This window comes from Dermacentor silvarum, chromosome 5, assembly GCF_013339745.2.
Source record: "Dermacentor silvarum isolate Dsil-2018 chromosome 5, BIME_Dsil_1.4, whole genome shotgun sequence".
In the NCBI taxonomy this organism is placed as follows: Eukaryota; Metazoa; Arthropoda; class Arachnida; order Ixodida; family Ixodidae; genus Dermacentor; species Dermacentor silvarum.
Genome location: NC_051158.1, coordinates 46,704,549 through 46,731,192, shown reverse-complemented (window position 1 = coordinate 46,731,192; position 26,644 = coordinate 46,704,549). Strand labels below are relative to the sequence as shown.

Sequence of the window (26,644 nt, the reverse complement as noted above, 5' to 3'; positions counted from 1 at the left end):
TGTCTGTGCTGGGACCATCTTTCCTGTTCCATCGCCAGCACCAAGGATGCTGGGTCATTAAAAGCTACCATTATTGATGAGATTTTATAATGATCTCCATTTAATTGTATTTTTTATACATATTTGTCTTGTCATTTACATTTGTTTTTGTAAACGGCAGCTGTATTTTTAATTAGCATTGTTGCGTTCAGCTGTACTGTTATTTTTATTTAATTTTTTTGTAATACCAAAATTATTGGTATTTTAATTATAAATTAAAAAGTTTATTGCAATACTACCAGGGCCCACATGGGCCCTGGTGGTATTGCAATAAATAAATAATTAACTTTGATGGCGAATGTGAGTACCATCTTTAACAGCAGTGGCTGTTCCTCCTTTGATTTTTGCAACGTCCTTTTATGGCTTCTTCTTGCAATGGCAACTGTATGTGTAGCTCAAGGCCAAGTGAGGCAATAGCTTTTTTTGTTAATGGTAGCAGCATGACATGACGAGCAGACCATGTCCCACTGTCGCATTATGGTGTAGGGCTATTTTTACCCTCTTTACTGCAATGCTTTTTGGGCAAAATGCATAAAGACACTTTCAACTCTTAACCTACTATTGCCACTTTGAAAAATGGCGGTGTGTACGTGCTGGCACATCCGATAAGGAAGCACTGCAAATTCCCAGATTGATCATCTTTTGTTTTGTTTCTCTCCAACATTTAGTGATGAATTGAAACTCGGCAAGGGTAAACACTCAAACTTTGGGAACATGGAGCGCATCTGCCTCGGTGCCGACGGCCCCCATGGGGCGATCAGGCGCCAGTTTTCTGGCACGGACAAGCTCACGTCTCAGCAGCAGGTAAGCAAGCACGTGCCACTTCGACCCAAATGCATGTCAAAGTGCCGCATGTTACATCATGGCTGCTGCTGCCTTGTTTTCGCAGCGGCAGCACCACTATTGTCCTACGTCATTTTCAGGCATACGAAAGCTCTGTTCTCAGTAAACGTGGTGCTTGGAGCACCTTGGAATACCAATCTATCACTTTAACTTGACTTAAAGACTTGCTTGTACCTACCTGTCATGGAATTTTGAACACAAATTACTAGAGAGAACGCTAGCACTGTGATCGTTCAGATGCGATGATTATACAATAGGTAGTACATGATTTTGTCTCATCTCCATGGTTTTGGCATCAGGAACCCTCGTGGTGTTATTTATTACGCTTTAGCTTTCTAGATTTCCAAGAAATCATACTTTTCCAAATGCATCAGAGCAATAAGTTTCTGCAGTCATGGCATAATTATTTTGCAAATTGTTGCATTTATAACGCAATAGTACCGTATTTACTCGATTGTAACGCAGCCGCGATTGTAACTCGAGGGGTGACTTCTTGTGCGTCCAGCAAAAAAAAAATGAAGAAGAAAAACCGCTAAAGTAACTCAAGACCACCGGATGCATGAAAAAGTCGCAGTTTCGCCCGAAAGGCGAAGCGTCAATTGCGATAGCAAATTAGTAGAAAGCTATACGGAGTAAGGATAGTAGTTTTATGGGCTGCATAAACATTCGCTTGTTTTGCTTGTCATACTTGTACAGGAGGTCCTGCCAACAGTGATTAAAACCTTGGGACCTCCTTCTGTATATGCACAACGATGTAACCTTTTTAGGTATGTAATAAACTTGAAACTTGAGAAACAAGCATGGTGTCAGCGCGCACAAGCAAACATGAATAGATCACACTCGATGACCGCAGACAACCACTGTCAAAATGCTGGCGTGAGCAAGCGCGGCAACAGCAGCGAACGAAGGTTCGTGTGGTCTGTTGCTTCAACGGAAACTGAGCAGCGAAAGCACAGCACATACAAAGGTCAAAGCCGTATGGAGATCGCTTTCAATATACAGTGTGCGGGACAACCCGCAGCCACGCAAAGTACAAGTACACATTTGCTGGCAGAGTAGAAGCTGCACCCCTCCCTCCCGCACTGCCTTCCGGATTTCGTCCTTTCGCGTGGGAGATTGAGTCACCAGTTTCCTTTGCACTTGGTCGCAAGATATGCATTTGGTGCCGCAGCTAAACATCGCCTCCGCTTCCTCCCTCCCATTCCCCCACGGCCTTTCACGCGATGGAGACGTCGCATTTGCTCTCCGCCATGCGTTCGCTCTCCGTGAAAGCGTGTGTCCCTCGCGCGCTTTCACTCGCACATTTTACTCGTTGATTAGAATTGGGTGCATCATTGCACTTTTTAGACAACTTGAATTTCGGTATTCGATTGTAACACAAGGATCGACTTCAGGTACCAAAAATCTAGAAAGAAACTCGCGTTACAATCGAGTAAATACAGTGCTCTGCTGAAAACTGTCAATTTGCAAGAACACAAAGGCATTTGAAGCAACGACAAGGACGAAGTTTAGGCAAATATGTACCTACTGCCCACTATCCCTATCCAGTATGTACTACCCGCTATTCCCATGATGGCTGAACTGTCATACCTGCAGCTGCCATACACACTAGTACCCGAGTTTTTGCTGGTAAACTTTGTACAAAATTCCATGCCTGCCACGGTCTATTTGTAGCTATGAGGTTCTGTTGCTAAGCACAGGATCGCTGGGTTACCAGTCACAGTCACCACATTTTGATGGGGAGGGAATGCGAAAACGCATGACTCATGCGTACCAGTCATTGCATGCATGTCAAAGAAACCCTCGAGTTCAAAATAGATCTGAACCCCTCCATTGTAAAGCCTCTTATGGCCCCTGTGTTACGTTAAGCCATTAAACACCATAAATCAATCAATCAACCAATCAGTCTTTGTTTTCAGTGTCCGATTCTTGCCGTTGTGCAGTCACCTGTGCTGTTTTTAGAATTGGAGCATCTACAGCACAGTGTCTATGTTGAGCATGTTCTTTTTCCATACAAATGTATTTCATGTGGGATAACCAAGCCAAGGGAAAAGCATAAGGGAAATTCGGTGTTTTTAAATTGAAATGAATAAAAAACGAAAAGGCGGTGAAGAAAGGAAGCAGACATATTACACTTAGAGGTGCGCAAATACCGAATAGTAGATTTCAAATTGGAATATCAAATCAAACCAAGAAAGAAAAGCTGTACATCAAATCAAATACGAAATATTCGAAAATGTTTCACTGAATTTAATGCTCACCAATTTTGGGCAAAAAAATGGTAAGAAAGGAGCAGCACATACTCAGTGACCCAAGTTGGTGTGAAAGAGGTTCATTGAAGAACGGCATACGCCACTGTCCCAGGTCCAGTGACCCCAAGTTGGTCCGATGGTTGGTTTCTAACTCAGTTCCCTGAGCAGAGCAGCCCGACGCTCTACCCAATAGACCATGGACTACCTAGTGACCCAAGATATGGACAGACAGACAGACAGACATAACACAAACTGGGTGAAGTTCTCAAAAAATGCTAATAACGTTAAGCCACTTAATTTCCCCAACGGTTTCCTTGGCTTCATTGCCTGTTGGATTCTTTTGGTCAGCACGAGTTGATGGGCTAGTTGGTTCAACATGCTCAGACAGCAGCGCAGGAAGCACAAAGGACACGAGAACATAAACTCATAGCGTAAATGTTACGTTATTGTGTTCATTGTCTTTCCAGAGCTGCTGCCTTGGTAGTAGTAGTTCATTTGGTTGTTACCAACACTAAAACGAGCCCCTGGGTCTCTTAATTCTTCTTTCAGGTGGAATGTCTCATAGAACAAGCAACTGACCCAGCAATCCTAGGATTGACCTGGAAGGGCTGGCAGCCATGGCGATAAAAGTTTAAATTTGTTAAATTGATTGTTTGTTATATAACACTTTAATTGTCTGCATATGTCATCACATTATGTCAAGAGTTCTCATTGCAACAATACACTTATGTACAAACCGAGAAGACACATTCATGTCATGCCTGTGTGGCCTTTTTGTTTGTGTTTGCCAATACAAATAAAAAACTGAAGATGCTGATGTGCTGATTGTCAAATGACAATACCGTTCACACATTGAAAGCAGCAATTAGTGCCTTCGCAGTCCACAAGTTTCGGCTGGAACAAATTTTTCTACCAATTTTGAGACTTGCAACAAACCACAGCTCTAAATCATGCACTGCATTATCCGCAACACTTTTATTTTTAAATATGGCAATGTGTTTAGCCTTTCACTGCCAACTACAGTTTGTAGTTGCACGTCTGCCCATTTACTGCTTGGCACGACTCTCTCGCCAAAATGTTCTTCTGTAGTTAAGTGACAAAAAGGCTGGTATACAAGTGCGGTGGCAAAACTGCCACAAAAAGCCCAGTCTGGGGTTCCTCACAATTTTCTCACTGACATTGACGCAATTGCACCATCGCCACAGCCTCCAGTTCCTCACAGACAACTTCAGAAACTAATGAATGAGTGAATGAATGAATGAATGAATGAATGAATGAATGAATGAATGCGAAAGCGTGGTGCAACTTCTTAACCTTTTGTTGTTCCTTTGACAAGGAGTTAAGCTCTTTAGGTGCAAGTTATTTTGGCACTGCATCTAGCCTATTGGAGCTTTTCCATTCAGTGACAGCGGTGCCACACGACAATCATACGGCACCAGTTGTGATACTTTTGTAAGCATTGGAGCAAGCCAAGACCAGCCACATGTCGCAGGAGATGACGGCAAGTAGAAAGCATGACCAGTAGTGTGACATGCCTCTGAATAATGCACTCTGGACAAAGTGTGGTGCTTGAAATAAATAAGAAGCAAGCTGTAGAAGGCCAAAATTGCAAAGAAATGTTTTAATAACGTACAGCGTTGATCACAGTAGTAGGTGCAGATGCTGCACCTTATGTTGAACATATCACAATAATGAATATGGTACGAAATGCACCGGAGTGTTCACGACGGGGAGCAGGTCATTCTGTAGGTGATTAATGTAATGGCAATCCTCATCGTAATAAAGCACCGGATATTTACACTCTTCAGAACAGCACCTTTGTTCTTTTTCTTTCTTGGTGGTTATGCACTTGACACTGTCAAAACTATCATCACATGTTGCCTCTTGTGCCCCCTGTCAAGGTGGGCTAGTGACATGCTGGTCAAGATAGTGCCGGTCGTTCAGTCTAAAAATGACACTAGTGTCCAAGAACATCTTTCTCTCATGGTCTTCGAGGCACGCATATGTCATCGAAATGCGTCACTTCAGTACAAGTGGATTGGAGACTCTGAAGATTGACGACAGCATTCCAGAGAGGCTGGCAAAGAGGTCTTCTGAAATGCCCTGCAAAACAGACAACAGTGAGTTTCAGAATAGGAAGCTTCAAGCTATGAATACAGTTGCCGACCGATAATTCGGCTTCAACGGGGACCGTCAGAAAGTCCAAATAATTGGATGTCTGAAATACAGGATTCGCCCAAAAATAAATTATTTTATTCAACAAGTGGCCTAAAAAGGTGTGCCGTATTCTCAGATCGTCACTTTCAGGGATACCTTCAATTTCGCATCACTAGTGCAAGATACTTCGGTGTCTATAAGCAGTCTTGGCTCAGTGCCAAGCATGCTATCTTTCACGTGACCAGTGCAAGACGAACAGCAGTCGAAGCCTCTGGTGCTGGTCACGTCAGTGATCGTCCAAGAATACGGCCCAAGTTTGTCAACATTTTACTGCATGCACATACACTTGCCTAAACATTTCGTGGCCGCGATTTTCTAGCAATGCATATGCCTTTTATGTTCTTAGGCTTTTTGCGCTTTGTCAGTGGTCAGAGCAATATTCCGCACATGCTATCAAAGGGGTCAGTCGGCCATCAAGCGAGAAGCATTTGCTCCAAATTGCAGCCCGTATCTCTACCATTGTCATGCAGTCACTATATAGACCATGCACCGAATTCTAATTGGCGACTACTACATAAACTAGGCTTCACCAGTTTCTGTTTCGAAGAGGCGCCGGCGACGTATCAAAATGAAAATATAATTTTCAGTGGCCAACTCGGCACACAGTGACCAAATCTCGACTCAGTGGCCAAATCGGCACACAGTCGTGCAGTCAAGAGTTCGAATTATCGCACAGGACGCTATAAGGTGTCCGAAATTTCGGTCGTCCTTATACATTAGGTCTATGGGGCTAGTGGCGGTGTCGCAGAGCCGCCTGAATAATCAAGCAAGTCCACATTATCGGTCGGCAACTGTACTAACTTAGATGCAGTGCTGGCTGAGGTTTGGTTTTTTGTGCATGCCCAGCAGTGAGACAATATATGGTAGATGCCTCCTAATATTGGGTAGGCCTTCTTAAGCTTTTTCTAATAATAGTTGCTGATTGTTGATCTGCATGATTCAATAACTTAAGATCCAAAACTTAGTGGTAGGGCACAGCAGACAGTCATATACACATTCATTGATGTTCCAGTGCTTTGATTGGTACAGTCAACCGCCAGGAAGGGCGCAAAAGTACTTTATCAAAGAGAATTGGTTCAGTACATTACTCAAAATGATGCAGGATTAATACAACAAAACAGAGAATGGTAACACAGGATACCACAGGCTGTCGCTGCGGTGTTCAGTGTTGCCGGCCAATCGTGGAAGTTGCATTCATCTGCGATTCATCGGAAACTCGCAGGGACAGGATTTGCCAAAAAATGAAAGATCGTAATTACGTGACCGCGGGATTATTACTGCACAGTTGAAGAAGTTTGCAGCGTGTCATGCAGCAGGGGAAGGCACTGCATGCTACCTGAGGCACGAGGAATTGGACTGTCCGCGTTTCTTCACCGACCAACGAAGCCATCTCGATCATGAAGCCCTTTATGCACTTGAACACCAGTTCAGCCCGCTTCAAGCACCAAGGGATCGTCATTTCCTGGGCAGACATAGCACAGAAGTGAACAGACGGCAGCATGAAATACACTGCAAAAGTACAACCATATGGTTGTAGCTAACAAGAAAATCAAGCCCCCTCCCCCCCTCCGATTTTCTCTCTCATTGTGTAGCGAGGGCCTCGGCTTCAGCTGCCTTGATGCCACGAGGTAGTATATGAGGGTTTATTGGCCAGTTGCTGGCTCCTAAGCTCGCATACCATGCAACGCCTGCAGTTAAAAAAGATGTTCCATGTCTGCTGCCTTGGTCGTGAGTGGCACTGTCTAACACTCTCGGGACTAATCTTGTACGCAAATACCCAAGAAAGTGGACGGGAAGATGGCCGCTGCGGTAGCATATATGATAAAGCACTGCAAGCATAATGCAAAAGATGTGGGTATGGCTCCCACCTGCGGCAAGTTGTCTTTTCGTACATTTTCATTTCCCTTTTCCTTATTATTTCGACATTTAAATTAATTTCCACTATGCTTTCTCATTGTCTGTTTTCTTCACGTAATTGCAAATAACAGAAAATGGAGCCCCTTGAATCTCCTCATTATTGTTGCTTGCTGTAGAAGCGTGATATGTCATAATTTACAAGTGGAAAAATAGCTCGTATGCATTTTAAAAAAATCTTTGATATAAGCTGCAGCCTCAAAGACTGGCCCTGATAACTTCAACTAAATTAAAACAACCTTTATTAAAGATTCATGCATGCGCATGCTACCCAGAGTTTCTCGAGGCGTGCTCTATATCCAATGTGTGAGCAGTATGGCTGCCTTCACCCTCTTTACTTGTCTGCAATGTATAAGCACAGTTACAAACACAGAATTCTAAATGAATTTGTGAGTAATGTTGTTAATGTTGTTGTAAGTGTTGGGTTACTGACAGCATTGCTTGCTGAATTGCAAGTGTCGATGTGTCTTCTTCTAAGGCGTTTTCTTTTTTTCCTTTAAACGCTGGAAGCGTCTGAAATATCCAAGTTTCAACTAGCTCAGCTTTCTGCTTTAAGTGTAGCCTGTTTCAATCTTGTTGCAGAAAGTAAATGCTCACTGTAAGATTTAACTGCTAGACAAATAACAAACTACTTAACTTGTCTATGGCTGGTATCGTGAGAATACCATGTGAAAAAAAAGAATTTCCCAAGGTTTAGATGCGAGAATGGTTCCACTGCTCTAACATGACACAGCACTTGCGTACCTCGGACAGTTCATGAACGAGCAGCAAGGGCAGAGTCACATTGCAGACATCACGCTCGTGCGCCACCCGGAGCACGTTGCGCAACCCTAGGATGATGGGGTGCCGTGAGCTTATGTCCGGTAGTCGTAGCGAGTCGTCACTGACAACGTGGAACACGATGTGGGCCTCGGACAGGTTCGAATGGCGCGTGACGTAGAAGTCGCCCGTCTGCAACGTTGGGCTCGGCCCTGAGAACCTGCAGGGAACAACGAACCCTGATCTTTAGCATTCACGCGATCTCTACCTCGTCTAGCTTCACGCCAACCGAAAATGGCTGCCGTGTGTTAAGGATTAAATGATTACAAAGAGGGAAATATATACGACACCAAATCCTTTCTCTTGAGTCACTAATGCCACTATGCTACGGAATAGTAATGGCAGCAGAGCCGTTTTTCACTAGTCAATACATGCACAGGCAGTGTGCTTTGTAAAAAAAACACAGTGTAGACGCGCAAGAATGCTTGAGCAATTACTTGCACATCTTGTGCAAGCGACGAGTGCTATCACGTGCATTCAACAATCCCCGTTCAATTTGACAAAGAACGGGGTCCATAGCTGGGCCAGCTTATACACGAGTAAATGGTGAAATGTGGCGGCTTGGTGAATGCACGCAATGCAAGAAGACAACGGGACTTGGAAAAGAATGATAAGGAACAAGAAGCATAAAAATAATTGAAAAACTCCAGTGGCGTTCCTCAGCGCACCCTGCTGATCAGCGGCAAATATCATACAGGATGAACAGGCTGTTGCCTCATTACAGAACTCGTAAGCTAATACACTACGCATATTATCTTCTTGCTTCAGCCAGCTGTGCGCACCTGTGAATCAGCTGATGGGCTTATTATTTGTTATAGACAATGTTGATTAGATGAATAAGAGAGAGACAGACTGGGGACTAATGAGGGAGCTTGCTGCCTGTGTTTCTGGGTTTCTGGTAAAAAATATTTGCGTTTTACCCTCAAGACACTCAGTCAGTTTCTGGAAAGGCATGAAAGATATTCCTATTTTACACTGAATAGTATTTTTTATTCGAAGTTTTATTCAGTTAACACTTCAAGTTAAGCGTATTTATGTCTTGTTTTCTCTTTTTTTTTTATTAAAGGCCTGAATGTGTTCATAAAAACGATTTGAAATAACAATCGTTCAGTATGTTTCGGGGCAAGCGTAAGAAATAAACAGCAAGTCTCACCGAACTGTCCTGCCCAGAAAAGCTGGACCGGCGACTGGAGTGGCTCGAGCTGCCGTCTGATCCCGACAGACTCGCTGCAGCTCGAATCTCACTCGCCTCACGGGCTTTGGTTCGGATGGTCTCCAGCTGTTCATCCAAGTCCGGAAAGTGCAGCTCTGTCGATTCATGACAGATGGCTGCAAACTCTGTAGAGCAGAAGCGTCATTGCCGACTGTTAGAATCAAGCACAGTCTAGCGAAAATTTCTCAACTCATGCAACGAGTGCCTGTGAGCTGAACAATTCACCACACTCGCGCTTGTACTTGCAGGCAAGCAAGAATGCAGAGTCATTCTTGCAACTAGAATGAAAACTCGTGTCAAGGCAACAAAATTCTTTTGCACTTGAGAAGCCTTCTTTTTTGGTTGATTTGCTATAACTGCCCACAATAAAGAGCTTGCAAATGTATTTCGGCATTTTGAATGAGCAGTCGCAGTGCATCGAAATTCTTGAGATCACAGCCTTGTCAAAGTATACCACATTTCTTGAGACAAACAAAAAAGGATCTTGGACATCTGTTTTCTCATATCAGAAGTTCAGATTAATGAAAATCCACTAAATCTTCAGAAACTAAATACCTCAACTGTTCAGTTCGTCATAGACGATCTGCAGAGGCATGGCTACATGCACCCAGCAAGATTTTATTTGTTCTGACTGCTAAAAGCTTGGATACTGAGCACCTTTCAGGAGAAAATTTTTTTTATAGCTTTAATGGTGCTTTCTCAATTAATAAAAACACTGCTAACTAGATAAATATTTTTACTAAAGCCTGAGGGGTGTTTCAGGCTAATGGCTTTAACACACTCAGAAAACAAAATTATATTACAGGTAATGCGTAGTAGCATGGTACCTCTCTTTATGCCAACATATGAGTTGATCCGGTTGTCGACAAGCAGGACAATGCCTGAGAGGCTGTTGGAGTAGAGCGACATGGCCATCTGCAACCTCTGCGGTGCCGGAACTCTGTGCACACAATTTAGAACATGACAGCAACATTTAGTAATCGACACAAATGTGAATGTCAATAATTTTGGACAGCACACACCACCACAACTACACCGTCACACCTACAGGTGGAAACGACTTACGCAACTATAGGAAAAGGAGGCCTTTAAAGGAAGGAGAGTTATTAACAAGCAAAGAAGGAGGAGCAAGACCATCTGGTTTTGTTGTTTCAGACAAGTGTCTTCTATCACAAAAAAATTATGCAGATCTCATGCACGGCAGGAACCAATGTTATCAATCAAAGCATTTTGCAGGTAGCTGGCTATCTAGCATCATTTGTGATTGCGCAAAGTGTAACCAGATGGCACTACATGCCAGTGTGACGCAAACATGTGCGTGACAACAACAGCCACGCAACAGCACAATGACAATGGCTTAATGATGGCATCGATACTGCGACGGCAATGGCATGACTGATTTATTGCACACTGGCAAAGAAATTCTACAGCATGTTCCATCATGGCTTGAGCCGATCACAAAGGTAGTGGACTGGGTAAAATTGGCCAATCATGAAAGTGATGTAGTCTCACAAGAGAAAAACAGTGGTCAGATCATTATTCAATCATGCCATGAATGTATCTTTGGCCTAGTCAGTAGGGAATTAGGATATTTTGCTAAGGTAACCTGGTTCAGATCCATCGAACACAATGGTCTCTTTAGTTCTTGACAGCTTGTGTGAGACCCCCCCCCCCAAATGTGCGTACTTGGCAAGACAGCTGGCACCCACAAAGTAGGGGGAAAAGGCAATGAATGTTTCACTTTAAAACGGTACAGCAAACAACTTCACAATAGCACACACACCACATGGCCTGCTCTGCGTGATTTGTGTCCTGCTTTGAAATTGTATTCTGTATCGTTCTTATGCTACAAAATGCTATTGTTATGAGTCAGTTATTCTGTCAACATAGAAGAAGCTGTTGAAATATATAGCGAACAAGAAAGAAAACAAGGTGGTATCTATCGGTCCATCATCTTTGTTGTAGTGGCGCTGCTTTGCGCCTCATGTCAATACAGTAGATTTACGTTAATTCAACTCTGGTTAATTCAATATTTTGGTTAATTCGATTCCGACCAAAGGACCCGGCCAGTGCCCGTGCATTTCTGTGGCCCCACACTTTCTTTATTTCAATTCTAAAATTGGCCTTCACCAGATAATTCGAATTTGACCAGTCAGCATACATGCGCCTGGCCCCTACGGTGACCCCAAGAGCAACCCCTTTAGTGGCAGCGTCTGTCTCGGTGGAGCTTAGAGTGAATGCGTTGAATATATATCATCTCCCGTTGAAAACGCCTATGTTCAGCCTGCTCTAGGAAGATTTTCAAGCAATAGCTGTAGAGCTCACAATGTCTGTTTACGGTATTTACCTGATTCTAGCATGTATTTTTTTTCCATGAAATTTGGGCCGAAAATTGCCCGCGCGGTGCAATTGGACACAAAACCAAAACCACGTTTGCTGCATTCATTGCTTTACCACATAACACAGCTGTGTTAGCGGCGAAGCTGACTTTAGAAACTGGACACCATTGTACAACACAATAGATTCTTGCAAATTTTTCTAGCTAAAGAATCGGGTGCGTGTTCGATTTCTAACTGTTTAGGAGCTTTAATGTCAGTCTTCTACTTTGGACACATAGAAGGTGCGCACGTTTGATTCGGAAACATGCGAGAATCAGGCAAATACTACCAAATTAGTCGGCTTGCGTTCTAACGTTTTTTCTGCATCTCATTTAATTTGACCCACCAAATAGCACAATCAATTTCATCAATCCTGTCAGAGTTGAATTCACAGAAGTCGACTGCAATGTAAATAAACCCTTTGTCCGAATACCTCTCTCGCAACAGTATATTTATCCAAAACAATGTATAAACAACTGGCCCCAATTGTGGCTTCTAACAGTTTTACAAGGCTCATTGGGACTTTGTGTGCTCTTAACAACAGGAAAAGTATTCACATAATTTTTCCGAAAAGTAATGAGAGCTGCAAGACTTGTCAGATTGCGTAAATGAGGTTAGACAGGCAATATCTGTACTGTACATATAATGGCTCGCAAACTTTGCCTAACTTCATACTACAACAAAACAATGTGGGGAAGGGGACAACGCAGTTGCAGACTTGCAACTAAGTAAATAAATGTTGTTAACTAACTGCTAACGTTCCTTTAGTGCCAGTAGCTTTATCGCATCCACTTCAGCAGCAGTTACCATGCCTGTTACAGTAGGTGTTCTTAGCTGCAACAGCTGTTATATGGCAACATCAAAGCCACTCAAAGGCAGGTATGCAAGGCATGGACACAAATGCCAACCATAAACTGAAAGGTCACGCAGTGGCAGAAAAGAAGCAAGATGCAAAAACTACCGTGTTTACTCGATTGTAACACAACCGCAATTGTAACGCGAGGGGTGACTTTTCATTGCGTCCATCAAGAAAAAATAAAACCGCGAAAGTAATGTGAGGGGTGACTGTTCGTTGCGTCCAAAAAAAGAAAACCGCTAAAGTAACGCGAGACCAACGGATGCATAAAAAAGTTGCACTTTTGCCCGAGAGCCTTCGTCAATTACGAAAGCAAATTAGTACAAAGCTATACGGAGTAAGGACAGTAGTTTTATCGAATTTATAAACTTGGACACATTCACTTACTAACTGAATTAACAAGCATGGTGTGAGCATGCACAAGCAAACATGAATAGATAACATTCGATGACCGCGCACAACCGCGGTCAAAACGCTAGCGTAAGCAAGCATGCCAGCAGCAGCGACCGAAGGTTCGTGCAGCGTATCGCTTGACTGGAAACTGAGCGGTGAAAGCACAGCCCGTATAAAGGTAAGAGCCGTGTGGAGATCGCTTTCAAGATATGGTGCGCGCGAGAGCCCGAAGCCGGGCAAAGTACAAGTACGTAGTTGGTGGCAGAGTAGAAGCCACGCCCCTCCCTCCCGCGCTGCCTTCCGGCTTTCCTCCTTTCACATGGGAGATTGAGTCACCAGCTCCCTTTGCGCCCGGTCGCAAGATATGCATTTGGTGCCGCAGCTAAACGTCGCCTCCGCTCCCTCCCTCCCATCCCCCCATGACCTTTCGCACGACGGAAGACTTCGCGTTTGCTCTCCACCGTGCGTTCGCTCTCCGTGGAAGCGCGCGTCCATCACACACTTTCACTCGCACATTTCACTCGTTCATTAGAATTGGGTGCATCACTGCACTTTTTAGACAACTTTAATTTCGGTATTCGATTGTAATGCGAGGATCAACTTCAGGTAGCAAAAATCAGGAAAAAAACTCGTGTTACAATCGAGTATATACGGTATCTGTGCACGCCGATTGGAAGGCAGCACCAACTACTCAATCATGGACATGTATGGCCACTCCTGTAAGATACGAACAGTTTAAGCATCACAATTCCTCTTCACACAAGACATTAATCTAGATCTCAATCCCTACCAACTTGCTCAGCTCTCTGTCATTTTAAATATTACTTAACAGCTTGAGATGAAACACCAGTAAAACTCCATTGGTATGTAGCCAACTCTTTCGTTTTCCTGCATTGTGCATCGCATATGCGCAGTCTAAGGGCCATATTTTATAGCAGCCCATTTCATTTCCCATTCCGTTTACCACTTTGTCATTACCTCGGATGCCACTGCGCTGCCACCACTGGCAGTGTCTGAAACTTGGCACAGTGAATGGTGAGAGAAGAAGAACAGATAATGTAGTGGACTGTCACAAGATACATTCTCAAGTGCAAAGCCCACACAGCTTAGATTGTTCTTGACTGTTACATTGTCCTGGTTCCTACAAGTCTATGAAAGTCCCTTCTTGTGGTCTCATTAGAGACATATCAAGGCGGTTCTACTGTACACACCACCTGCGACATGAATTATGCTAGAAGTTAGCCTTAGACAAATATGGAACATAAGTTGCCAATGATATGAATCAGGCAGTGTGATATTTACAGCCTGCAGATCAGAAACGCGAAAGCTTTAAGCACATAACACGTTGCAAACAATGATGCTTCGTGAAACTAGAAGCATCCACTGTCCATGCAACGTACGAGCAGAGTGATAACTCACCCCATGCCGTATGTGACATGACGGCAAAGGTCAAGGATGTTGGCCGACAGCAGTCTGAGGTTGTGCATCACCTTCAGCTGAGAGCCTGCAAGACGTCAGCAACCAATGCAGAAAAAAAGAATGTGTGAGACATGTGTGTACAAATAAGAAATCAGCAGACTTGAGCGACTGACTCCAGCTCTGACATCATTGACTGCGAGAGCAGCATGCTCTCCCTACTGCCTGCCACAACTTCTTGAAACACATGCACAGACACCACCGCTCTCAGAGCCTGCATGACACACAAAGCCCCACACAAACTGCCAAGCGCGAATAGTGCGTCATAGCTCGGTGGCTAGCAGATCCGACTCGCACCTTGCCGCAGGAGCATGAGATCAATTTTCAGTGGTGGTTTTGTTCTGTTAGCCATATGGCGAGGGTAGAGAAGGTGGCCTGACGACAAAGGCTTGGCAACAACGGTGTCACAGAAAGTACGAAAGAATAGACACAGCCAACCCAGTTTCCAGCCCTCAACTGTTGTCGCAGTAAATTTGAAGCGCACCTTCTTTAGCAGAACTTCTGAGACCAACACATGGGCCTCCATCAGTCATGTCGCTCAACTCAATTAAATTGTGGTAGTCGACGTTCCAAAACTGCACAGTGGGCTATGAGGAACGCCACAGTGGAAGACTCGGAATTAATTTTGGCCCCAAGATTTCCTTAACGTGTGCCCAAAGCACAGTACAAGAGCACTTTTGCATCATCTCCCCGTCATCCATCAGAATACTGCCACGGTGGCAGGGAATCAAACTTTCAACCTCAGCAGCAGCAGAACGCCACAGCCATTGCAGCAGGCGGCCATTTCAGTCTGCCGATCTTTCACTGACACCTCACATCTGTTGACAAGATGATGTGGCCATATTTTAGCCACAATAGTCTTATTCTGAATTGCAAGGGCTCGTTAAATTAAGTTTCTGCTGTCTCCCATTCTGGATCGTCAAGTGAAGTTTTGAAGTTCGCAGAGCAGCTTGGCAGTAGCTTACCCAAGTGAATGGTAAAACTCTCGGAAGGCCGAGGAGGAGGCGGTGTCCAATTCTGCACATCGTGCCCTGCCAGCGACTTCGATGCTGCTCGCAACCGTTCCCTGCAATGAAAAAACAGCTGTGTTCAGACGAGCACACGGATATGTTCAGACAAGCAGAAAATTGAACACATTGGTTTTTGATTCATGGTTGGGAGCAGCGCAAGGAACGATGACGAAGAAAACGAGATGACAAACACGGCGAAGGTGCCATGTTTGTCCCTTTGCACTGCCCTCAATCATGAATATATTGCTTAAATCTGGATAGATGTCATAAAAGGTCTGGAAATGATTCCGATTTATTCTGGTGTTCGGGCTAGCCACAGGCAACAATTTATTCCAACATCACTGTGTGCTTGCACTGCTCTGTTATCACTTTTGGCAAACGGTGCAGACCTATATATGCCTGGTTCTGCACATTTTGGCTTCTAGGCAGTGTTACTTCTTGTGCGGTAATAGAAAACTGCGCAGATTGGGATGATGATGGTGCCAGCAGAAACATCAAATCAACAACAACGCAGCAGACCTAGCAATGACGGACACACTCGCGTAACAGACCAGAAGTAACGCATGTGCTAACTATGTATATACAGTGTAGACCGCTTATAACGTAAGTCGACAGAGTCACGAATATCTGCACTATAAGCGGTACCGCACTATAACCAAAACAACGAGTTTCAAGCCCTGTACGTATGAAAAACATGTAGACCAAGCATGTAGACACGCTTTGTACTATAGCGCGCACATCGCGATTACGTTTTCACCAGTTAGTTGGCGAAAACATAATAGCGATGTAGCCGGTGCTCTTCAAGCTCGACAGTTTTACACCGAGTCAAAACGAAACAACTGTTTGCCGCAACCGCTGTGGAAAAAACCGTGACCGCTATCGACACGATTATGAACGGCGACTTTGCGGTGCTGAAGGCACGCGCCCGAAGCACGCACCGAGTCTGGACGAATTAACTACCATTCACTGCAACAACTGCAGTCGAAACCACGGTTGCTATCTATGTGATCATCGATAGCGACTACGCAGTTCTTTAGGCACGCGGCCGATGCGCGTACCAAGTAAAAATGAAACTACTGTTCGCCGCAACCACTGCGGAGAAAACCGCGGCCGCTATCGACGCGACCGTGGATGATGACTACGCAGTTACGAAAGCCCGCGGCCAACACGGTGTTATGCACGGCGGTAAACGCAAGAGTACAGGCTTTAAAGACACAAATAGGCTCGAAGCGTTCCGCGGTTGCTGTCATTCACGTACGATTTCAACTGATGGCTGTGGCGATGCGGACTCCGCCGCTTCGTTTCGGTTGGACGCTAGCGCCGTTCTTGCTCTTTTGCGTAGCACATTTGCGGCGCTCCGCGCTCACCGAGCTCCGAAAGTAGTCCGAATTAACTGATGTGCGGCCAAATAAGTCCAAATTAACGAGAGTTTGATTGCATTGAATAATGCATACACCGGCCGGCAGCACGCAGCTTGTTGAGAAGCGTGCTCGCTGCCGCCCTTGTCGGCGAGATTTTCCTGCGGAAGCCGCATTATAACCAGTATTTCGTCTCACGCGGCTGCACTGTAAGCAGTATGCGTATACATGGAGTGCTATGGGAAAATTAACGGGAGTCTGAAAAGACCGTACTATATCCGGTCCTGCACTATAAGCGGTTACGTTATAAGTGGTCTATACTGTACAAACATACTGTTGCAAGGTTTTAGTGGATACAGTAACAAACAGCACTGAAGTTCGATGTTTCCTCAGATCCCACGGTCCATAAACTTTTGAAGTTCACTTAAATGGGCACATACACACGATAAACCCTTTAAATGCATTGTTGTTGCAGTTAATATCGTCTCAAACTGCTAGGGAGACACTTTTCGAAAACTTAACTGGAACACCAATGCATTTCATAGCACATTTAACTGCTTGGAAATCCAAAGGTTTTCTCAGATCCCGCAGTTCATAAACTTTTGCGGTTAACTTACATGTGCACATACGCACAAGTCCTTTAAATGCATTGTTGTTCCAGTTAATATTGCCACGTCGTAGTTTAGCAATCAGTGACAAATCAATAACAGTGACAATCTGTTGACAAACGGTACCCGACAAAACGCAAAAAACAATGTACGCGTGATACAGAGGCGTAGCCAGGGCGAGCCCACCGAGCACGTACTGCTCATTTACCACTAACTGGAAGTGTCAATGGAACTACTGCCAGTTGTCTGGGCTAGTTAACTCATCGCTCCAACTAAGACAAAGGCGCAAAGCACAAAATAAAACATGTAGGAGCGTTGTCTGCCAACAGTTTATTTATTTGTAGCATTGAGACAGCAAGTATGCACGCTGCAGCCCGAATCATCTCAATCTCATCCCTGAATAAAGAGCTGTGTAAGTCTTCCTTTTGCCCGAGGCCATGTTCAGATTTCTTTTTCTGTCTTTTGATTAGCGCAAATCCACTGGTCAGCCCCACAGCTCACCAATAAGAGAAAGTTATGCGTGTGTCACGTACGTGTGCAATGCTTTACCAATTTAGTTACAGTAGCACCTGTCCTCCCGTCCAAATTTGGCCGTGGGAGTGTTAGCCAGCGCCTCCTCATGGCCATGGCAGCACAATGCGGAAGATGCGGGTTCGGCTCCCACCAGAGAGATTGTGGTTGTGAAGAGGTGCCATAAGATGTCTTTTACCTCTTTTTGTCTTCCCCTTTTCCTTATCATTTCTACAGTTCATTTAAAATGATTTTCCTTCCTTTTTTAGCGTTATTTTTGCCCTTCAGCATAAAAAATTTCACTACACTGTCTCCTGCATAATGATTTCGAAAAAAAAAAAGAGCGGAAATGTATTCCACGAGTTCAATTGCAACATTTAATTTCCCCTATGCTTTCCTTGGCTTCGTGTGGAAGTAAACCTAAAATGTCTACTACCGATGTCAGCACATAACGAATATGTTCTTCATAACGAATATAATGAAGGTATATTCGTGACAGATACAATTTATATAATGAGGTGACAATCCATTATGATGCACTGTTGTGCACACCACAAAAGCAAAAGCACTGATGAAAATAATGATTTTTTTAAATGTGTCACAAACATCTTGAAATACTTCTGATTGAACCTGCTCAGCACTGCAAATTTGAATAATATGTGTAGGGTGTTTTGGCAAAACGAGTTTCGAGGTAGACATTTGGGTGTTTGCCCTCTGTGTCAGTATGTCACCATGTGGCGGGATGACGTTCTCCATTGTTTACCTCAATGTTTTTGCATCCAGTATATATTTTAAGTGGCTGGTCAGGTGGTTTCCAAGTATGCTAGATATGGAATAGTTATCGTTGTCATATCTGATGTTCCTGTAGAGAGTTCTCACATGGATGCCACGTCCTGCAAACTTGACAAAACTCATTAAACAACCGAAAATTCTTAATCGATTCTGCAGCTGCACTCTTTTAGTGATTCTTGAAAATTCTTAATCCGTCCTACAGCCATATGCTTCTAATGATTATAAAGATGCAAAAACTTCAGTATAACGAAATTTTCAATTAAGAGAATTAATTGGCGCTTGCACCTTGTACCCCTGTCCTCATTTTTCTTTGTGCTGTATACACACGCACTGTTGCCACGCTCTTAGTTTCACAGACACTGCAGTTCCTAGGGAGTGCACAATAATTTTTCGTGATCTCACCCAAACCCACGGCCGCCCTTGGAAATGATGTAGTCCTCGTAGACGGTATGGACCCAGTCACGAAACTCCTTCTTCTGGGTCTGCTTCAGCGAATCTATGCGGCTGTCCCATTGGTCAGATACCCTCTGCGAAAAAAAAAAAAAAGTTCTTGTCACAATTCTTGCCATAAATTACGACAAGAAGTTCTTGTCATAAATTGGGGTCAAACTAAGAACACCACAGTTGTAATGCGTGCATTCTACTACAGCTCCACAAGTGCGGTGAATTGCCTACAAAAAAATAAGGGAGTTGTTTTCCAATGTCGTTTTAATATTTGAAAAGGTGGTTTGTAATAGGCTATGTTAAAGTTAAGTGTCACGAGATATGAAATCCATTCTTTAGTGAGGTATATAAGACCTCAGGCCACAGGAATGGGAAGTGTAATTGACCACATATTCGCAAGATGCACACAAAATTTTAAATTGAGGGATCTGTATCGTATCGTACATCAGCATAAAACCTCCCATGCTCACTGTCTTAAAACAGTTTGCAGGGTTATGTTGCACCAACAGGGTTCAACGGGATTTACATGGAGCACGCTCCGTCCCCTGGGCAGTTCATTCCTTAAGAAAGCAGGTGATAACAGATGGGTAACCAGTGACAGCATTGGTTTGAACCAAAATCCCCCCAAGGCCATCCCTAAGACCCCCGCAATCATCCCTAAGGTCTCAAGTCAGGTCACAATAAATGTGTACAAACTTCAGATATGTGTCACAATGCACCATAATGCTGAAATGCTAGTTGATCAGTCATCAGAGATGAATTTTGCAACATAAAAAAAAAGGGGGGGGGGGGGGGGGCCCTAACTGCAACACATAAGGGTGTACAAAGTTGACTTACTTGAGTTTCTTCAAAGTGTCTCGCTGCAATGTCATTTATGTCGCGATCAGTGAGGCCAAGCCCAACTTGCTGCACACAGCGTTCCATTTCCTGCGTCTGCCTTTAGTGAGGAAAAGAAGGAATCGCTAGGTCACTACCTGCCAAGCTCACAACTGTCTTGAAAGTTGTAATGGCTTTTTTGTGGGCTAATTGGTTTTGGGTGATGGTGAGCGTCTTGCAATGCGAAAATACGAGGGGTTATAGATGAGCAGGTGATATGTACGGGTGCTGATGTGCATCACATTCTTGTTCAATCCCCTCATCCAAACCTGCCAACCTGTGAACACCAAAAATTTTTAAATTCCTGCCCACAAGATGAGAAACAGGTGGAAAAAAAAAGGGGGGGGGGGGGGGGGCATAGCAAGCATTTTTATTTTTTTATTTGCTCTGAGCATACATCTTTAGTGGGATGCATGCACACTATATTAATGATGATTTCGCTTTACACACATCACACAAGCAGCTGCAAATTTTGAACAGGAGGGACTCGCAAGCAACACATCTTTTTTTAGATAATAGTGCACTTACTAAGCTATTTTTCTATTACCCATTTGGCCTGCTTCATGAGCTTAGCTGAATAATCTTGTTCGAAAGAAGTACCCTTCTGGCATGCGGCGTCTTGGGCTGCCACAAGAGGGCACCACAGGTACCACCACACTTTTTTTTTTAACGACTACAGTCTCATATTTCAACAGCGTATTTCGCGTAAAACATGATGCAACATTCGTGATATCATAGAATGACCCCAAGTTCATAAGCTTTACGAAAAATTTGGGACTGTTGGCAAGCTTGCTCATCTTTTCGTGCTGCAAGAGGTTCACCACGCCCTGAAAGCTTTTACCAGAGAAGAATGGTTACCTCTTCTGCAAGTGGCTGAGTGTTTGATCACGTTCTCGTACCATGTCGCCAACGGCCAATGCATAGCTGTGCTCCAAGTTGAGCATGGTGTCTAGTGCTGGCGAATGTATGAGCGTGTGGTACATTGTAGGGAACTTGCTGTCTCGGGTCTCCTCCTCTGGGCTTGCATAGCATAGGTGCTCCTGCAGTGTTGCAAAAGGGAGAGCCGCACATAATTTTTCAAACTAACCAATGCAGTTTACAGAATGCGACTGCAACGTACTTTGAAAAATACTCAGTTAAAAGCACTATGAAATGGCTTGACGTTTCATATGAGCATCGTTTTCATATGCAAATAGAAATTATGAATCAGAGTAAAGAGATTGAGCTTTATTTCTGTCTTTATGGCTATGCTTTGGTCCCCTGCCCAAAACTGAAGCTATGCGGCTGTGGTTATGTTCCCAATGTCAGCTGGCCTGTGTAAGTGCTCTTGAAGGCTTAAAAGAAGAAAGATACAACCAATCGTTCCAGATGACTGTGGTAAAAGGCTGGTAGGTTGATAGGCACGAAACGTCTATAATGAGTGCTGTTGGCTGCATACACCCAGAATGCAATACCTTTCAAAGAGGTATGGAAACTGTTTTCAAGCCTCTCTGATCCACAGTCTTCTAAGAAATTAACTATATGCTATTTTTTTTTTGTTCGGTGGCATTTCTGTTGTGCTCACACAGCCTACACACAGAACTTCATAAATATATACTGCATAAAGAAAGAAGTCAAACAGGCAGATATACGATCGGAACCACATAAAGTGTGCCGTACTCACGCTTCTGCAGGCAAAAGGAAATCTAGCTCAATTATGTCTTTCTTTCGAGATTACTCTGTACGGCCACCCAACCGCAGCCCACAGAGACCTCGTTTTTATATTCGCTAATGCCACCCACCTCTTTGAAGTCCCGCGACCAGCGCGCCGCTAGAGTCGCGACGTCGCCGTCCTTGCGGAACTTTTCGATCGCCGCCGTCGCTCCTTCATCGTAGAATAGCTCGGTTTCCCGGGAAACGAAGTCGCTCAGGCTCTTCGTCAAATCTGCAGCAACGCCGCTACTTTTAGATCGAAATGACTGGATCCCATATGAGAACTCGCATTGCGCACAGCGCTAGATCAGAGGACAACGCGCTCACCGTCTTCAACGTAGCAGGGAAGCTTCTCTTCCTGCATGACTCGGAAGACGATCTCCTTCAAGGGAAGCTCGTTGGGGATGCGGATCGCGCGCTGCACTTTAAAATCTCGCTTCGCATAGGACGCGCACCAGACGAAGTCTCGCTCGGTTGTTGCCGGAGCGGCGGTCATCGTGCACGGTTGTCCTTGCAGGCTCTACGGGAAGACAGCTGTTCCACCGGAATATGGACTGTTATCTGTGCGCGGCGATTTTCGAAAGGCTTTTTTTTTTTTTACATTTCAGTAAGTCGCGAGAGTAGTTTGCACTCCTACTTTCTGTCGGCATCGGCGCTTCCGAAACCACGCCTTCTTGACTTGTGGATCGGATTGGATTTCTATCCGCCCATTCGACCATTGTGGGGCGACGCGTATTGCGTGTTTCTGCTTATTTTGACAGAAGAGGTTCACGTAACACATTTTTTCTTCATGGCACCACGCATTGAAGAAGTTTTAGGCGATGATTAGGCCAGCATAAATAAAAAAGGAACAACAGGAACAGTACTGTCAACATGGTGTCGTTGTTACAAGCTGGATACGGCCGCTATCCTGATTGGTGTCCTCACTAATGTCGATTAAGTTTAGCTCCAAGGCTTAATTAAATAATTGTAATGTCGAATACATAAAAAAAATAGATCAGTGGCGCTACGTAGTCATTCATTGTTGTAGTAAGCATCGCAGTAGACGCGTAGATAGCGATTGTGAAGAAAATAATCTATTTGAACGCACTTAGGTTTAAAACTAACAACCAAGTGAATGGATGCTTTAGCGGCCCACCTACATACAGAAAAATAAATGCTCGCTGATCAGCATAGTCTGCAGTGTGCCTTCACAACCTTCAAAACACTGAATCATTTGCCCTTGCAATTACTTACGAATCTAACGAAATAAGTTTCCATGCAATATTGATATTTTGACACAATTCATTCACCTGTCTTTTACATTATCACAATACAGACACGCAGTCCTCTAGTCGCTACAGCATGTCATTAATTAGTATGAAACACACACTTCAGTTAGAACAGGAGTAGGTTTTCAAACCAACTGTTTTCATTGTGATAAATGCTTCTACACAACTATAGTGATTAATAGATTACATAAGTTGCTTTAAGCGGGAAGAAGGCTTTGTGCTTGCCATTAGTACACACAAGCTGTACTCTGAACTCCCACATTTTTTTCGACAGCCAACATGGTACTGATCATCCAAATTGCAGTAAGCCAGTGGCACATACAGTGCGGTCAGCTATTAAAGAGGGTGCTCTAATGTGTGGCTCTCAATTTGCTGACACAGCTGCAAGTGCCAGCTGAAGCTGTGTCAATGCATTGCACAGGTGCATATATAAGTGCCAGCACTACTGATGATAAGTCATCTGCCGCAAAGCCCGGCACTTCCATCCCATGTGCTGTGCATACGTGTTCCCTTTAACAGTGGGCCAGTCTGTACAAAGTCCAGGAGGCTCTAAGCACAACTGTACAATAGTCTATTGCTAGTCTTCAAAAAGCATCAAAAATGTATGGTGTCTGGGTCCCGGTAAACTTTGACGTCAGGAGTACATCCCATGCACATGTGGCAACTAGATATGGATCTTGCAAAACGAAAAAAAAAAAAATGAAACAAAAAAATAGCATGCACAGTATGTTGACAAGAGAAATATTTACATGCTTCCCTTTTTATTTTAATAAAATATTTATTCACATAGTCGATAACAGACAGACCATCACAGCTCAAGTGGCTATGAAAAATGGACATAGTCAACACCTTCAATAAGATTTAATGAAGACAGGTTAGCTTCAAAAGAGCCATTGGTCAGGTCCTGAAAATGAAATAAGTACGCTGAGCTTGTGAAAAATAACAGCCGTATTCAATAGTAAACACTTACCAATTTCATGCATATAATTAATGGTGGAGTAGCATCCTTATAGTGAATGATGGGTACCCTCGGTTTTGGCACTTCCTGCAATAGAGGAAAAAGGTACTGTCGGCATAAATTCAAATGCAAACACATCACAAACAACTAGGATTCATTGCTGCGGTTTTACGTTTGCTTGCATTTGTAACTGTGGCTTAACTCAGGCTTCGAAGTGGAAACCCATGAGCAAAGGCATAGAGACCACAGGCTAGTGAAAAAACTGAATTTGTTCTCAATTCAAACGCACAGAACAAATATTCACAAGTGCACTGGAAAGTTTGCAATGCCAAGTTTGGACTGCAGTCCTCAATTTCAAGTTATATTGATTGGCGTAGAAGAAAATCAGTTTTATTACGGAATCCCTGATCTGTATATTTTTGCCTAGGGGAGTACATCTGAAACTATCTCGTGCCTATATATGGAGTACACAGCAAAATGCACATTGCGCTCTCATTGTAATCATCATGGGCAGCAAGCATGCTGGTCAGCGAAACAGAAATTCTGATCTGCTTTTTTTTTTCTGCTTGCATTTCGATTTATGCTGATAGTACACTTTTTGCCAAAAGTTTCCAAGACACTCCGTGTGTGACAAGCACTGTCTAGATGTCCGGTCATGCAAACAGTGGCTTTGCAAGTTTTGAGAAAGGCTGCTACCATCACAACAAAGCACTTCTATTGACACCACAAGCTCAACAAAACAAGCAAAGTACCTCAGATTCTTCATGGATGTATACCCCTCTTGAGATTTTCTTCTCATCGACATCGCAAAATGCAGATACCTGGGGAGGGCAAAAGTGGAATGTGCCTCAAAAAATACATGGAACAAAGCGCCAAACATTGGAACGCAGTTTCACCTTTTTTCGGTTCGCAATGTCCAGGCTCCTGTAAAACCTGCGACCCTGCTTCCCGGCATTCCAGATGGTAAACTTTGGCCAATGTGCCAATACATGGTGTTTCAACCTGGCAAGCCGCAGGTCCCAAATGGTAGATCTGAAATGAGTTAAAGATTGTGTGCTAAGTCCCTGCAAACAAAGATAGAAACAGTTCATTCTCACTAAAGGACACAAAGGATAGACGTGTCTGCAAATGCTTTAGATTTAAGCGCCCTACTCCGCTATTGTGAATGTCGACTGTTGCAAGTGGTAACGGTAGATCAGCAAGTCTTTTTCCACCCTGACGACGTTTCCTCCAAGGTCAAGATGCTTGTAAAAGAAGATAAGGTCTTCCGGAGTGCCCTAAAAGAAGGCAAAGAAGAGAGTGTGAAACTCGTAGCAAAATGATGATGCCATTCATGAATGGGCACATGCCCTAAATAGATACCTTTCCAGTTTCATCAAAGCCACCGACAGCATCGAAGACAGCTCTACTGCAGAACCATGTGGGCATGATGACGGTGGGTCCATGAGATGTGTAAACCTAAAAAAATGTTTCGCCACTATATCATAGTTTCAATTTAAAAAATGTTAAAGTCTACAGAACATTCAGTGGCATATATGTTACCTGAACTGTGAGCTTTTGCAGAGGCAAGGTGTTGGCCCATAATGTATAACGTTCTGTCGATCCTTCCGGTAAACGATGATATTGGGAGCCTACAATCTGAAGAAAAAAGATGTTCTTTTTTTTTGCGAAATAAATCTGTCTGTTACGTCAGCAGAAGAAACAAAATAAAACGTAGCATTAGCTTCATTGAACAATTTATTACAAAATGAAAAGTTGAAGCGTCTCTGCTGCAGTGATCGAAGCTCATTTTTTCTTTAGGCTTGTTGTGGCTCCTTATAAAGTCTAAGAAAATAGAAACATACCTGCCAACAGCGTCTACTTTAAATAAACCACGACATAAACGGTGTCTTTAAAGGGTATAACAACGTCGCACCGTGTTGGGTAATTGCTTCGTTGCTTCGTAAAACTGCTCTTGAACACGGGAGGGGTGCATGATGTCATCCTGCACCATGACAAAGAAACAATTCAGTTTGCCAGTCACAGCAGAGGAAGCAAATGAGCACGACATAACGTTGGCAATACCGCGGAGTTCTCAACTCACGATATCCTGGAAACAAAGGTACCGGCCTTTGCTCTGTCGCACGGCGGCATTTTTCGCAAAGCCAACTGCAAATAAATAAAACGCGTCATTCTTAATACGCCCGCCTCATAAATGTGTGTTAACTCACCTCCTCTCGGTTTAGAACCCGGATCACCGGATGAAATGCGGACAAAAAAGCCGCGCGATTCTAGTTTCGGTTTCCACTCTTGCAAAAGCTTGGCAGTGCCGTCCTGAAAAGTTGTTCTTGTTTTAGATCTCTATTATCACTCTCTATCGGGTAGCACTAAAAGCGACTGAACGACTGCAAGAATTACCGTGCTGGAGTCGTCGTAAATTGACACTTCCATGGTACCGGCAAATTCCTGCTGCGCCACAGAGCTCAGGCAGTCGTCGATCCACCGCTCGCCGTTGAAGACTGGAATTATAACCGACTGCGTAGAGAAATCGGTCGCATACCTTAGCCCAACTACGAGGGTAAGATCGTTACACCGGCCTTACCACATCGACGGCAGCGTCTGAGCTGTCTCCTGCCATGTTCAACTCAACAAAATCAAGAAACTTCGCCAACAAACAGCATGCGTATGCGAGTGCGGTCGTCAAAAAAAGACCAGCAAAACTTATTCGCGCTGGATTGACTCGGAT

At 43.9% G+C, this 26,644-nt stretch overlaps 3 protein-coding genes across 4 annotated transcripts in view; 1 reads left to right on the top strand and 2 right to left on the bottom strand.

Moving 5' to 3' along the window:
- LOC119453349 (DNA-dependent protein kinase catalytic subunit) overlaps positions 1–4,378 on the top strand; it is a 98,497-nt gene extending 94,119 nt beyond the window's left edge. Inside the window, exons 44-45 of the mRNA XM_049667919.1 lie at positions 708–843; positions 3,684–4,378. Coding sequence (XP_049523876.1) covers positions 708–843; positions 3,684–3,761 — 214 coding nt within the window. The 3' untranslated portion in view covers positions 3,762–4,378. The remainder of the gene's footprint in view (positions 1–707; positions 844–3,683) is intronic.
- Positions 4,379–4,739: 361 nt separating this feature from the next.
- LOC119454107 (protein C12orf4 homolog) lies at positions 4,740–22,445 on the bottom strand. Its single transcript, XM_049667818.1, has 12 exons — positions 22,018–22,445; positions 21,780–21,922; positions 20,857–21,038; positions 19,960–20,059; positions 19,081–19,205; positions 15,366–15,466; positions 14,344–14,428; positions 10,125–10,237; positions 9,237–9,422; positions 8,010–8,242; positions 6,688–6,813; positions 4,740–5,237 (listed from the first exon to the last, which is right to left on the bottom strand). Exons 1-12 carry the CDS (start codon positions 22,184–22,186, stop codon positions 5,154–5,156), a joined length of 1,647 nt encoding a protein of 548 aa, XP_049523775.1. The 5' UTR covers positions 22,187–22,445; the 3' UTR covers positions 4,740–5,153.
- A 1,274-nt stretch (positions 22,446–23,719) lies between these two features.
- LOC119453354 (UDP-GlcNAc:betaGal beta-1,3-N-acetylglucosaminyltransferase-like protein 1) lies at positions 23,720–26,642 on the bottom strand. Of its 2 annotated transcripts, none has more exons than XM_037715394.2 (12): positions 26,501–26,642; positions 26,317–26,433; positions 26,130–26,232; positions 26,003–26,067; positions 25,835–25,903; positions 25,462–25,557; positions 25,282–25,377; positions 25,072–25,196; positions 24,816–24,951; positions 24,672–24,740; positions 23,932–24,006; positions 23,720–23,865 (listed from the first exon to the last, which is right to left on the bottom strand). In XM_037715394.2, exons 1-12 carry the CDS (start codon positions 26,534–26,536, stop codon positions 23,785–23,787), a joined length of 1,068 nt encoding a protein of 355 aa, XP_037571322.1. In that variant the 5' UTR covers positions 26,537–26,642; the 3' UTR covers positions 23,720–23,784. The 2 variants fall into 2 exon arrangements, with proteins under 2 accessions (XP_037571322.1, XP_037571323.1); XM_037715395.2 differs by having other exon boundaries at positions 26,317–26,417; positions 26,501–26,604.
- Between the last annotated feature and the right edge of the window lie 2 nt (positions 26,643–26,644).

What these genes read in the sequence shown, in the direction of transcription:
- LOC119454107 (XM_049667818.1), bottom strand. Translation starts at nt 22,186, where the DNA reads ATGACCGCCGCTCCGGCAACAACCGAGCGAGACTTCGTCTGGTGCGCG. An exon ending in GGTCGCGGGACTTCAAAGAG is followed by an intron (nt 21,039 to 21,779) that starts GTGGGTGGCATT and finishes GCAACACTGCAG; the next exon opens with GAGCACCTATGCTATGCAAG. An exon ending in ATATGTTGGCATAAAGAGAG is followed by an intron (nt 9,423 to 10,124) that starts GTACCATGCTAC and finishes TCTGCTCTACAG; the next exon opens with AGTTTGCAGCCATCTGTCAT.
- LOC119453354 (XM_037715394.2), bottom strand. Translation starts at nt 26,536, where the DNA reads ATGGCAGGAGACAGCTCAGACGCTGCCGTCGATGTG. An exon ending in CGAAGCAATTACCCAACACG is followed by an intron (nt 25,558 to 25,834) that starts GTGCGACGTTGT and finishes TTTTTTCTTCAG; the next exon opens with ATTGTAGGCTCCCAATATCA. An exon ending in ACATCCATGAAGAATCTGAG is followed by an intron (nt 24,007 to 24,671) that starts GTACTTTGCTTG and finishes CCTCTATTGCAG; the next exon opens with GAAGTGCCAAAACCGAGGGT.